This window comes from Pinus tabuliformis, chromosome 1_1 (assembly GCF_031772625.1).
Source record: "Pinus tabuliformis cultivar Carrire ecotype Pingquan chromosome 1_1, CPIR1, whole genome shotgun sequence".
Lineage (NCBI taxonomy): Eukaryota > Viridiplantae > Streptophyta > Pinopsida > Pinales > Pinaceae > Pinus > Pinus tabuliformis.
The window spans coordinates 429,934,089-429,948,152 of NC_142297.1; the positions used below are offsets into that span (position 1 = coordinate 429,934,089).

General features: G+C 39.5%; 1 protein-coding gene across 1 annotated transcript; it reads right to left on the bottom strand.

The window, feature by feature from the left end:
• Positions 1 to 209: 209 nt before the first annotated feature.
• On the bottom strand, positions 210 to 1,701 carry LOC149213553 (zeatin O-xylosyltransferase-like). The gene has a single exon (XM_089392045.1). It carries the CDS (start codon positions 1,662 to 1,664, stop codon positions 249 to 251), a length of 1,416 nt encoding a protein of 471 aa, XP_089248171.1. The 5' UTR covers positions 1,665 to 1,701; the 3' UTR covers positions 210 to 248.
• Between the last annotated feature and the right edge of the window lie 12,363 nt (positions 1,702 to 14,064).

The window sequence follows — 14,064 nt, forward strand, 5'->3', positions numbered from 1 at the left end:
AAGAAAACTTTCGCTCTTTCTACAAATTATATCGTTGGATTTAAAATTAAAAAAAAAATCTCTACTAAATAAAAACACAATAAACCAGTGCTGAAAGCAATTCTGAGATATAAAAAAAATTGCGACATCATCACTTTCGAATCCTTCCGCTGGGAAGTATAATCCACTCTAAGAATTCAGATTTCACCACTCACACTCACAACCCTAGGAAAGGTTAAAATACCGTATTTACTATATTTTGTAAGAACTCAAGACAGGTGTTGTATAAACGCATCCAGATTCTTCTGAGCTGCTCCCTCGTTAGAGATGGCGGCAGCCGCCGCCACGCTCAACGCCTTTACCGTCCGCTTCATCTGCAACGCCGCTTCGTCCTTCGCCATTATTCTTCGAACACCTCTCTCCACCTCCTCCCTTTTCCCTACGCCATCGGTCATCTTGATGTCCACCGCCACTTTTGCCTCCTCCACTAGAAGCAAAGCGTTGAGCGGCTGGTCCGACTGCAGCGGCAACGCGATCATGGGAAGCCCCGCCGCCACGCTCTCGAGAGCCGAATTCCATCCACAGTGCGTAATAAAAGCTCCCGTCGCTTCGTGTGCCAAGATTGCGGCCTGTGGTGCCCACTGGCACTCAATAACGCACCGCGCCCCAATTCGCTGCTCGTAGCCATCCGGAAGCACCTCCGCCTTCCATTCCTGCGCCGTTGAAGAGGAGTCTCCAGTGAGCTTTGAGTCTGGCGGGCGCAATACCCAAAGGAAGGGCTGCCCGCTCGCCTCCAGTCCCAGTGCCAGCTCTGTCACCTGCGCCCGAGAAATATATGACTCCGACCCGAACGAGATGTACACGACGGAGCCTGGCATTTGCCGATCCAACCACGCCATAATCTCGGCATCCCGGGGACTCTGGATTTTGTCCTTCGCGGGGAGCTCAATTGCCGGTCCGACAGCCCAGAATGGTTTGCGGTATCCACCTCCTCCTCGGGCATCGAAGCTCTCTGGATATCGAACGCATTGCGGTTCCAGCTCAGCAAAGGTGTTAATCAGAATCCCGTCAGCCAGCCGCGACATCAACTCCATCTGCTGGCGCATCTGGGTTTTCACAATCTCGGGTGTCGCCTGCAACCTGCTGAGAGCCTTGGCGACCTCCGGCAGAGGCTCCTCCTCGTCCCAGCATTCTGCTTCGCCGCACAGCCACAGCAGCGCGTTGCAGGCGGAGAACAGGAACGACCGGATGCCGAACTTGGTCGCCGCTGCCGCGGCGCAGCCCATGAACATCTCGTAAATGAGAACCAAGCGTTCGGGAAGCGGAAGACCTCGTGATTCATAGTATTCGTCGCCGACCAGCTGCGCCATAAGATCCTCCAAGGGCTTCTGCATTTTCTGTATGAGGTCAAACATCAGGGGCAACATGTGGCGCGAGATGTTATTAACATTCTGGCCGCCCGACGGCAGAGGAGAGTCCGGAACGGATAGATCCTGGAAATAGAGGGGGAGATCTTCCCACCCCTGCACTCGGGGTTTTATTATTTGGAGGTTTGAAGGGAGACTAACGTAGATGACTATTACGCCTTTGGTAGCCAGCATTCTGGAGAGGTGCAAGAATGCATTGAAGTGACTGTGGGCCAAGAAAGGTAACACTACTGCGTATAATCTTCTTTTCCCCTCCATGGCCTTGGACAGATTTTTTATGCAATGTTTCCTCTCTCTATGGAGTCGATGTGATATCTAGTAGAGTTGCTTGGATGAGGTGGATAAGGTTTTGGATTACATTTTGAAAAAAAAGATAATATTGTTTAAAATTATTATGCAATGTGTGATATCTAGTAGAGTTGTTTTTACATGTTTGAATACTATTTATTTAATTGTAAATATTGTTTGATGTTTGGAAGTGGGTATGATTTGAGTAGATTGATTTACTCATTTAATTATAAATGTTGTTTGATTGTTTGGAAGTGGATATGATTTGACTAGATGGATTTATTAGTATAATTTTTTGGGATAGATCATATCAATTTTTAGATCTATGTTTTTGGAATTTCTATTTATCATCAAGGAAAAAATGGGAAGTGAGATCAAGAAACCACTAACCACATGATTATAGTACACATGATTATAGTAGAAATGTAATAGTAAATTCTAAAAAGCTATGAATTCAAATATTAATAAAACAATTTGGTTCGTTATATAATATATTAAAATAAAAAATAAAATTAATAAAAAAACAAATAAAAACATTCTATTATTATTAATATTTCTAAATCTAATAATAATACAAAAACAAATAAAAATTCCATTATTATTAATATTTCTAAATTTAATAATAGATAAATTAGTTAAAAACAACCTCAAAAATATAAAATAAATTAATAGAGTTTAGGCTTCTGTGATCCATATCAAGTTAGAGAAAGATTTCGGAACTTGTCGTGACGATGAACCACACTCGTCAGGACAAGTTCGAAACACCTCGACAAATGACATTCCATGTGATTTTCGCCAAAATCTTTCTCTAAATAAAATAAATAAATTAAATACAACCTCAAAAATATAAAAAGGAAAAATTTAAAAAATAACTACTTAATCAATTCAATATATATAGATTGATTTATATAAATATTTCTATGATGCACCTAAATAATGAGAGATTCTTTGTTATCCACAAGAATTTGTTGATTGGCTAAGTCCTCACAATTCCCAAAATAAAGATTGCCACAAAGGAAATGACATAACACCAAAAAAGATTATATTGTGTTGAAAAATAAACTTAATGAACACCAATTTGTTTTTGTTAATTACTAATGAAATTATATTTTGTGCCATTTTTTTGGAAACTTAAGATTGAGATTGCACATACAAATCCTTGATCAAGGGTCATGTGCTGGCGTGGCCTTCAACCCTCGTGGCTTCTGAGAATATTTGTGATTGCATGTAGAATTTTCGAGGCCAAATTTTATACGTGGCATGCTATTGTCCACGCAGAGCATCTTGGCCCATGCCTTCGGACACGATTCTAATACGGTTAACAAGTGCTCTGAGGGCGAGGAGCCACCGAATATCTCATCCACATCTCGAAAAGCGTTTCTTTTTTCGCCAATCCCCAGCCTCACGTTGTCTGTTATTGTCAGAAATCCTCTTTTATTATTTCAATTTACAGTACGTAAAAATATGTAAATAGTAAAGGAGTTGTCTATAATGCGACTTTTTGGAGATTTCGGTGGCGAAATTCGGCAGAAGAAATTAAGGTTAAATTTTGATTTCTTGTAGTTTTTTAACTGCATATTTGGATTCAGCACCCTGAAAAACCCCTGGAGGGCTATAATTGCCATTCAAAACATGGCAACAATAATCGTTTAATTAACGTCCACACAGCTGGAGCTTGGTGATGATAGCGACCATACTTCCCTAATCCATGGCGGGTATTTGTATGAGGTAAAACTTAAGCGGGTTTTTATATAATTTTTTTTTCTTGAAAATAAAATCTAAAATTATTTTTAATCACTGAAGAGTTAATTTTTTTTTAAAGTGAAAACAAGTTAATGATGTAACATCAAGCGTTTGTGTGAGAATGAAAGCTATAAATGAAAAATGCTACTATTTTTATTTACACAAAAATAACTATGAAATTTTAGATATTGAAATTGTATTAATAAAAATTAGATGGTTAATTATATGAAAGTTGATGTTATTCAATATTATATATATAATTAATTAATTAATTTTAGGTATTGAAATTGTAGGAATAAAAGTTAGATTAAAGCAGTTTAATTATTAGATATTTTGTATTTTAAGTTGAAATTAAGTGATTTTTTTATAAGATTGAGATTTTTTAATTTAAAACAAGTTTTTAATTGTATAAATGAATTTTAACATTTTAAAAAATTATTGTAGTATTTGAATTATGCAAATTATATAGCTCAAACTTATATTTTTAATAAATCTTTATTAAATTTCAAACAAAATATATACCAAGAAAAAATCAAATATCTAATAATCATTTTTTTTAACTTAATAAATAAATCTTTATTTTTTTAACAAAATTATTTTTTTTATAATTATGTGCTTTAAACCTTATTTAAAAAGTCAAATTTTTATAAATACAACTATTTATAATTAAAGTTTCTACCTATTTTATAAAATTAAAATTTCCAACAAATTAAAAAATAAAATATTGCACAATTTTGTAACTAAATATTCATAATATATACAATAAAAACTTTCTCAAAATTATAATTTTTTTTTATTATCAAAACTCCAATTTTATTTTATAAAATTTGATAAAAATGGCACTTACCTACAAATAATTTTTTATAATTTTATAATAAATTTTCCCCTATATAATATAAAACTAAAATTTTCAACAAAATTTCTCATAATTAAATAAAACTGAAGTTCTCAATAAAATTTATATAGATTTTATAAAATTATTAAATTTTCATCAAATTTGTATAAACAAAAACTTCCAATAAAATTTAATAAACTTTCAAAAACATTATAGTCAAAATTCTCCGTCATTATAATTTTATATTCAAAATTTTCATCTTTATTAAAAAAATTAAAAATTAACATTTAAATAAAATTTTCTTTGAACCATTTGAAAAGATAGCTCTTGATACCTTGCCGCTCAAACGTAAACACTGGATTAGGTTCGTTGATGAAACTAGTGTAAATTGGCAGCATGAGGACAAGGAGTTAAGTAACTTCCCAGAACACATTAGCAGTATATCTAAAGACACCAAGTTCACAACGGAGGTAGAAGAAAACAACAGAATTATGTTCTTGGACATTCTCCTCCTTAGGAATGAAGATGGATCTCTTGGACACAAAGTGCTCAGAAAGAAAGCGCACACTGATAACTACCTTCATGCATAATCACACCATCATCTGACACAAAAGATAGGGGTGCTAAAAACCCTCTTCCCGGGAGCTTTAAGAATATCAAACACTAATCATGTTGAAGACGAAATTGACTATTTAAGAAAGGTTTTTGGAAACATTGGGTATAAAATAAGGACATCATCAAGACCATCAGAAGAACTAAAACCGACAACAAGCTCTCGAGCTACTAACAAGAAGGATTATCTACCATGCATTCAATGGGTCACAAATAAACTAGCTAAGGTTCTCAAAAAGAAAGATAAAACCTCTTTCAACCCCTTTTCAACCATAAGAGACGATGAAATCTATTAAAGACATTTTCGATTGCCTCCAACAAAAGGGGGTTTATAAAGTCGTGTGTTCATATGGGGAGTGTTAAATTAGAGAGAGAGAAAGATCCTTTAGAATAAGATTAAAAGAACATGACGCTAACATAAAAAATGGTAAAACTCGGTCTTCAGAACTTGCAAAGAACTCAACAAAGACATGTCACTATGTTTTTCTTGAAGACCCTAAGATAATCACTAAAGAAAACCATCAGTATAAGCAAAAAATTCATGAAGCCCTTGAAATAATAAAACATCTTCATAATCTTAATAGAGATGGGAATTTGGAATTACATAGGATTTGGATCCCCTTACTCACCCAAGGCCCCATAACTTACAACCGAGACTAGACCATTTTCCCTCATCTCCTTCCTCCTTTTTAACCCATTAATCTTGTCCCTCTACCCTCACCCTCACCCTCACATTCATTCCCCTATAAAATATTTTCACTGCATGTCCTTTTCTTTACTCCTTCGATACCATCCTTAATAATCCTCAACTTAAAACTAGAACAATTCACTCCTATAATAATAAGATACTAATGTCCTATCTTATCCTAAGATTGAAGTTAATAGTACATTAATAATGACTATTAACTTTATTCTTTAATTTAATAATAATGATATCATAAACATGCCTACCTAATTATTTTCTCTTCATAATCTCTCGTGTAATTAATTTTAGGGTTAACTAATCGACTTTTTCTCATTTCATATTCTTCCATTCCATATTTAATACTCTTCTTCATTGCTCTTCTATATAGATTTGTCTTGACGATACAAAAATGGCTATTATGAATCATATTTCGAATTTTCTAGACACTCAAGATTCTCATCACAGAAATATTCAAACACTTAACAATTGATATGTCATTTTCAATATAAAATAATTATTACGGTTCTGTTCTTCCAATCTCCAATCATTATCATGTCCTTATTGTTTATTTATCCATCTAATTTAATCTTCGACAAGATATATTCATACTAGTTAGATTCAGATATACTTGTTTAGACTCGGATCGAATATCTTCATATTCACATATGTCAATTTAGTCTCACGTGAAATATATTCCTATTAATGAGATTCAGATATATTTCATATTAATCAAATTTTCTACGTTATTGTTTATCTTTTATAATAAAATAAAATTATCATAATTTCTTTTTAGGATGCAAATAAAATTCAATGTTTGGTAAAGTTTGGTCAAGGGAATCACTAAAGCAAAACTTTAAAGGAAGTTGTAGGGTAAATAAAAGAAGGATTAAGTTAAAATGAATAAAATGTATATATTTTTTATATTTACATTTTAAGAGTGGTTTATATTGGGATTGGGTTTGAGGAATTTTGATTTTTAAATAAATGAATGGACAAGATTTGATTTCAAAAGAATATTCTTCGTCTAATACATCATTGAGCCGGTGATATAAAAAGTATTTGAACGAGTTTTCAAGTCAGAAATAAAAAAATAATAAATTTAATTTAAAAAATATTTATTTCCACTTGTTAAGCACATCGGAATCAAATATTTTCGTTTGGAATACATACTGTCTAGCAAGTGCTTACCTCCATTGGGTCGTTGATGGGGCCAGCCCACGTGGTCCCGCTATCCGTCAGCTGAGGTGTAATATTACGTGGCGAAATGTAGTAATGTGTTGGTTGATTGTTTATCTGTGTGAATCAATTCGGGATCGGTACTTGTAGATCTGTTTTAATGAGGCAGTACCTCAAACTTACATCCACTCAACAGCTGTTTGCCTCGGAAAATCCGCAAGGGTTTGGGGTTTAGGGTTCTCGACCCTTCGCGCCTATTCACTTTTGCTGTTCACAGTTGATGTTATTCCTCCTTTGCTCTGCGAGCCTGCGACCTCCGGTTGGTGCTCTTGGGTTGCGATTCTCCCCGTCCCTAGACTGTTCGGTCTGCTGTTTCGATGCCCAGTTGCTCTTCCAACTATGGTTGCGGCTATGTGCCTGACATTGCATGTTCTTCCGGCGTCTTTTACTTGTGATGGTGAGTTTCGGAAACGTTGCTGCTCGGTTAGATTTTCAAAGATTGTTCTGGTTTGCTTTAGTCGTTTTTCTTTTGAGCTCCTTGGGGTTCTGTCTCTGTACAATTTGTGGGTGCCTGTGAATGATTGGGTTTCGCTTTCTTTCTGTTGTCAATTTGTTCCCCTAGAACTGTCGCGCTCCTCTGCAACGGGTTCGATTCCTCCTCTCTGTTCTTGATGGTTCGGTGGCGGCGCTCTCAGCTGGAAACTCCGCATGCAAACCTGGTAAGTTAGAGTTCTATGCCAGATTTCTTTGTGTTCTCCTTTTTCTGTTGCTAATGTCACGGCTCCTTCGTGGGCAGGTATTCCTTCTGGGTTGGCTGGAGGTCCTGGTGCCGTGAGCAGGTAAGCTTGACTTCGTTTTTTTGTGTTCTTGTTCCTTCCTGGTATTCCTTTCACTGTTTATGATGCCACCCTGACTATTCTTCCCTACACATCTTCTTGCAGGTGGGGTTGTGCATGGCTACCATTAACATGCTCTCGGCAGTCTGCAATCCCGGGTAGTTCTTTCCCCTTGGTATTTGGTAGCTGCTTCTTAGGTTGCTTCGACCCCCAATGTCGGACTTGCGTGCAGACCTTAGACTGTTCTTTTCTTAAGTCGCCTTTCGTTGTTCTCTGGTTGTAATTATAATGTTGAGCCTTGGTGTAGATTGATGCTTGTTCACTGTAGGTTAGCGACCATGTCTGTGGTCCTAAATCGTTTTTCTATTGCGGACAGTATATAATGAAAACTTGTACAGGGATTTATATGTATAATTTACTTGTTCGGCTATATGGCTTATTTATATGAATCTGTTACTTTATAAACGACAAGGCCTGTATGTTATCTCACATACCTGGGGTTTCGGTTGTGTGTATTCGGCTTTGATTCTTCCTCCAGCGCGTTATCACTTTTCTTAATACAACACCTGTAACACACTCTACTTGACAGTCTTGCTTAATATATTTGTTTGCACGGTTACACAGTTTGAACACAATGTAAATGAATGCACAGAATGTTTATTTCTCTGTTATCTCTGCTCTTGTTTGTTTACACGAAGTCGGAACCCCCACAATGGTTCATTCCGCTCTTTTTATAATTTTGTCTACAAAAACAGTTGTTCATTACGTAACTGTTGTTGGTTATATCATTAGTTTCTACAGTTGGTCCTTTTGCGGTTGCCTACCGTTAACTGATACATTCTGTTTTTCTTTATATTTTCCAACCGTAATATGGTTGTTTCCGAGCACAGGAATGCTACCTAATTTGCTACTGTTCCTAATTAAAAGTAAAACTATAACAATATTGTTTTTCTTTGGTTCTGGCAATTAAAAAAAATGCATTACATAGTTAATAATAACGATAGGAAAAAGAAAAAAAAATAACCAAGGCAGTTCTACTGCCAATCCATCAAACCGTGTCCTCAGTCCTTTTCGGAAACCGCTGCCCTGTTAACCAGATGCTCCTGCATCAGGCTCCCGGGGTAAAAGAAGTTCATGGCTTCGTTCCATGAGTTCCTCCACCGAATAGCCAGCCTTTTGTATCTGCGTCGCGTCGAGCCACGAGCTGTCCTCTATCGGACGGTCTCTCCACTTGACGAGGTAACGCAGATATTCCTTCTTGCGCGTTTTCTTAGCTACCTGGGTGTTGAGGATTCCTTCAATTTCGTGGGTCCGGGCCGAAGGTAACTGCTTCTTCCAAGGACTGCTCTCTAACTGGGTGTCCCGTTCTGGCTGTACCATACTATTATCTTCCGCCTGGGCATGATATGGGAACAGGTCTGCCACGTTGAATATAGGTGATATGCCTATGTCAGGTGGTAGCTGAATTTCATAGGCGTTGGATGAAAACTTTCTCAGAATCTTCCATGGACCGATTTTCTTGTATTTCAACTTGTTATATGTGCCCTTAGGAAACCGTTCCCGGCGTAGGTGCACAAGGACTTCGTCCCCAACATCAAAATGCACCTCTCGTCACTTTGTGTCTGCGTGCTGTTTGTATTTCTGTGTGTTGTCCTGCAATCTCAATTTGACTTTTTCATGAAGTTCACTCATTGCTTCAGCAAAATCTTCCCCATCTGCACTTCTCTGTTCTAGCTGTCCCAAATCTCGCAGTTCATGTACTCCCCGAGGATGCATACCATACAAAATCTGAAATGGGCTAAATCCGGTGCTACGATTGGGCGAATCGTTATAAGCGAATTCTGCCTGGGCAAGAGCTCGATCCCATAATCGTGAATTTTCTCCAGTCAAACTTCGTAATAAGTTTCCCAAACTCCTGTTCACCACCTCTGTCTGTCCATCAGTCTGCGGGTGATACGCAGAGCTGAAATTTAATTGCGTGCCCAACTTTTTCCACAGGGTGCGCCAAAAATGTCCTGTGAATTTCACATCCCTGTCTGAAACAATAGTCTTGGGTAAGCCATGCAATCTAACAACTTCTGTGAAAAACAGGTGTGCCACGTATGTGGCGTCACTAGTTTTCCGGCAAGGAATGAAATGAGCCATCTTCGAGAATCTGTCTACCACCACCATCACTGAATCATATCCCCGCTGCGTTCTAGGCAATCCTAGGACAAAGTCAATGCTGACTGAATCCCACGGCCTGCTTGGAACAGGTAGGGGTGTGTAAAGTCCAGTGTTTTGGCTGTGTCCTTTCGCCAGTTGGCAGACTTTACACCTGGTTACATATCTCTGCACGTCCCGGCTCATTTTAGGCCAATAATAAAAATGCCCAAGCTGCTCTAAAGTTTTGTCGATGCCAAAATGTCCCGCTAGTCCACCACTATGTTTTTCTCTTACTAGATTTTCCCTCATCGAACAGTCCGGAATACATAGCTGCCCACCTCGAAACAATAATCCCTCCTGTAAATTATAATCTAGCCATGGGCTTGTGTTCCTCAATACGGGATTTTGGCAAGCTTCAAAAGCTTCCTTGAAGTCCGTGTCCATCTGGTACAAATCCTTCAGATATTCAAATCCCATCACCTGTATGCTACTTTCCTGTAAGAGCAAGGCTCTTCGGCTCAAAGCATCTGCCACTTTGTTGGCTTGCCCACTTATGTGTTTTAGCACAAAAGTAAAACTCTGCAGGTATTCTACCCACTTGGCATGCTTATGGTTTAACTTGTGCTGCTGCGTTACATATTGTAATGCTGAATTATCGGAAAACAAGACGAACTCATTGCCTAGTAGGTAGTGTCTCCAATGTTTTAAAGCTTGGACCACCGCATAGAACTCCTTGTCATATGACGAATACTTCTGCCGACTCTCATTTAGTTTTTCACTAAAAAACGCAACTGGTCTATCCTCTTGACTGAGCACAGTGCCAATAGTTGTCCCGCTTGCATCACAACGAACCTGAAAAGGTTTACTAAAATCAGGCAGTCTTAAGATCGACCTCTCCATTATTTTCCGCTTCAAAAGTTGGAAACTGTTTTCTGCCGCCTTGGTCCAACAAAAAGGTTGGCTGGCCTTTTTTATGGTCTCTAGCATTGGTGCGCAGATTTCACTGAAATTTTTAATGAATTTTCGATAAAAACTTGCTAGACCGTGAAAACTACATACCTCAAACAAATTCTTTGGTGACGGCAAACTCATGATTGCTGCAATCTTTTATGGGTCCATTTTTAACTTGTTCTCTGCAACTACAAATCCCAGATAGATCAGCTCCTTCTGCAAGAAAGTGCATTTCTTCAAATTTATCAGCAATTTGTTCTGCTGTAGCTTCTCGAACACCTTTAGAATATGCTGAAGATACTCTCTTTTCGTTCTGCTGAAAATTAAAATATCGTCCAGATAAACTATCACGAACTTACCAATAAATTTTTTTAACATCTCATTCATCAGCCTCATAAAAGTACTAGGAGCATTACTTAGCCCAAATGGCATGACCAGCCATTCATACAACCCTTCATTGGTCTTGAAGGCTGTTTTCCACTCATCTCCTTCCCTAATTCTGATCTGATGATACCCACTCTTCAGATCTATTTTTGTAAAGTAAGATGTCCCACTAAGACAGTCCATCATGTCGTCCATTCTGGGCAAGGGAAACCTGTATCGGATCGTAATTTTGTTTATAGCCTGCGAATCTGTACACATTCGCCATTCTCCACCTTTCTTGGGTGCAAGTACTGTTGGTACCGCACAGGGGCTCAGGCTTTCTCTGATCAGTCCCTTATCCAGCAACTCCTGCACTTGTTTGCATACTTCTTCATTGTCCTTTGGACTCATCCTGTACGCTGCCTTGTTTGGCAAGCTTGCTCCTGGTATAAAGTCAATGTGATGGCTGATACTCCTTTTGGGAGGCAATTTATCAGGTAACTCATCAACCACAATGTCTTGGAATTCTTCCAACAACTCCTGTATTTCTTTAGGCAGTTCTGATTTTTCCAAGTTCAGCAACACTGGCTTCATCCTCCTCACAACTGCAAAATTGAACTCATTTTCCTCAATCTGTTTCACAAATTGTTTTCCTTCAATTAATAATGCCTTTGTTCCGCTCGGTTCTGCTGTGTCTTCCTCTTTGATGTGGTACTTGCCAATGTGAAAGTCTACCTCGCATTGTTCATCAACTAATAGCTGGTGGCCTTTCTGTAGCCACGACAACTTGTAAGGTGTGGGGTTCTTTAGCCGCTTCAGTCCCAGCTTTTCCACCATCTCGGTGGCAACCAAGTTGTCCGTACTTCCGCTGTCTATTATCAACTTGCAACACTTTCCGTGTGATTTACAAACTGTCCGGAACAGTGCTTTCGGTTGTGTTGGTTCAACCACCTCCTTGGCTGGTTTTAACAACACTTTATTTAAAATCAAAGCTTCCCCCGTTTCCGCCATGTCTTCCACCTCCCGAGGTTGTGCTTCAGCTTCCTCAGGCTGTGCCACAAGTGTTCCCCTCTGGCCCGCATGTTCAACTTCTGGACATTCGAAGGATCTGTGCCCCCATTTATGCCACCTGTAGCACTAGACATTAGTCACTCTTCCGCGACCATTTCCTCGTCCTCGCTGATATGACCGACCTCCTCTGGTGCTTTCTCCTTTCTCTGTTGTCCCTGAAGTTCTGGAACTGCTGCCTTCCTCGCTGTTCGCGGCAGTTCTCCCTCTGCCGTAGGACTGTCCTCGTCCTCTGCCATTCCCTCTCCCTCTCCTGTTGTTCTGTTTTCTGTTGATTTTCTCCTCAGCCTTTACAGCACTCTGAAAGGCTTCTTCAATATTCCGGGGAGAAAGAATACTGATTTCATCCAATATTTCCATCCTCAAGCCATTTACGTACCTCGCTGTTTTTTCTGGAGTATCATCCGTATAACCAGCACGTAAATTCACTCGGTAAAACTCTTCTGTGTACTCTTTGACAGTCATACCCTTCTGCCTTAAATTCTGTACTCGCCGATATAATTCAACCTGGTAGTCTTTCGGCAGAAATCTGCCCTTCAATTTTGCCACCATCCTTGACCATTTTCGTATCGGCAATTTGTTCATTCGTTTTCTGTCAGCCTGGACACTGTCCCACCATAAGAGGGCGTGCCCCTTTAATTTAGTTGCAGCGAATCTAACTCTTTTATCCTCACTGACTTCCTCATTTTCAAAATACTTATCTAGTTCGCTTATCCAGTCCAACAGGACATCTGCGGACAGACTGCCATCGTAATTAGAAATCTCTGTTTTGGGCTTGCTGCTGGCTAATAGAACTGATCGCAGCAGTCTCAATTCTGGAGCTTCTTCGTCTGACCCGTCTGTAGCAGTTACTGCTTCCTCCTCACTGTCATCTCCAAGTTCCGGGTCTCTTCGCCTGCCCGCCTCCACTGCTTCCAAACGAGCTGTAAGAACTCTGATCTGTTCTCTCAATCCTTCATCTGCTCCTCTACGTGCACCTCTTCCACGTCCTCGTCTTGGTACTTCCATCTTCTTCTATTTCCTCAAAAAACCGCTCTGATACCACTTGATGGGGCCAGCCCACGTGGTCCCGCTATCTGTCAGCTGAGGTGTAATATTACGTGGCGAAATGTAGTAATGTGTTGGTTGATTGTTTATCTGTGTGAATCAATTCGGGATCGGTACTTGTAGATCTGTTTTAATGAGGCAGTACCTCAAACTTACGTCCACTCGACAGCTGTTTGCCTCGGAAAATCCGCAAGGGTTTGGGGTTTAGGGTTCTCGACCCTTCGCACCTATTCACTTTTGCTGTTCACGGTTGATGTTATTCCTCCTTTGCTCTGCGAGCCTGTGACCTCCGGTTGGTGCTCATGGGTTGTGATTCTCCCCGTCCCTAGACTGTTCGGTCTGCTGTTTCGATGCCCAGTTGCTCTTCCAACTATGGTTGCGGCTATGTGCTTGACATTGCCTGTTCTTCCGGCGTCTTTTACTTGTGATGGTGAGTTTCGAAAACGTTGCTGCTCGGTTAGATTTTCAAAGATTGTTCTGGTTTGCTTTAGTCGTTTTTCTTTTGAGCTCCTTGGGGTTCTGTCTCTGTACAATTTGTGGGTGCCTGTGAATGATTGGGTTTCGCTTTCTTTCTGTTGTCAATTTGTTCCCCTGGAACTGTCGTGCTCCTCTGCAACGGGTTCGATTCCTCCTCTCTGTTCTTGATGGTTCGGTGGCGGCGCTCTCAGCTGGAAACTCCGCATGCAAACCTGGTAAGTTAGAGTTCTATGCCGGATTTCTTTGTGTTCTCCTTTTTCTGTTGCTAATGTCACGGCTCCTTCGTGGGCAGGTATTCCTTCTGGGTTGGCTGGAGGTCCTGGTGCCGTGAGCAGGTAAGCTCGACTTCGTTTTTTTGTGTTCTTGTTCCTTCCTTGTATTTCTTTCACTGTTTATGATGTCGCCCTGACTATTCTTCTCTACACATTTTCT

What these genes read in the sequence shown, in the direction of transcription:
- LOC149213553 (XM_089392045.1), bottom strand. Translation starts at nt 1,664, where the DNA reads ATGGAGGGGAAAAGAAGATTATACGCAGTAGTGTTACCTTTCTTGGCC.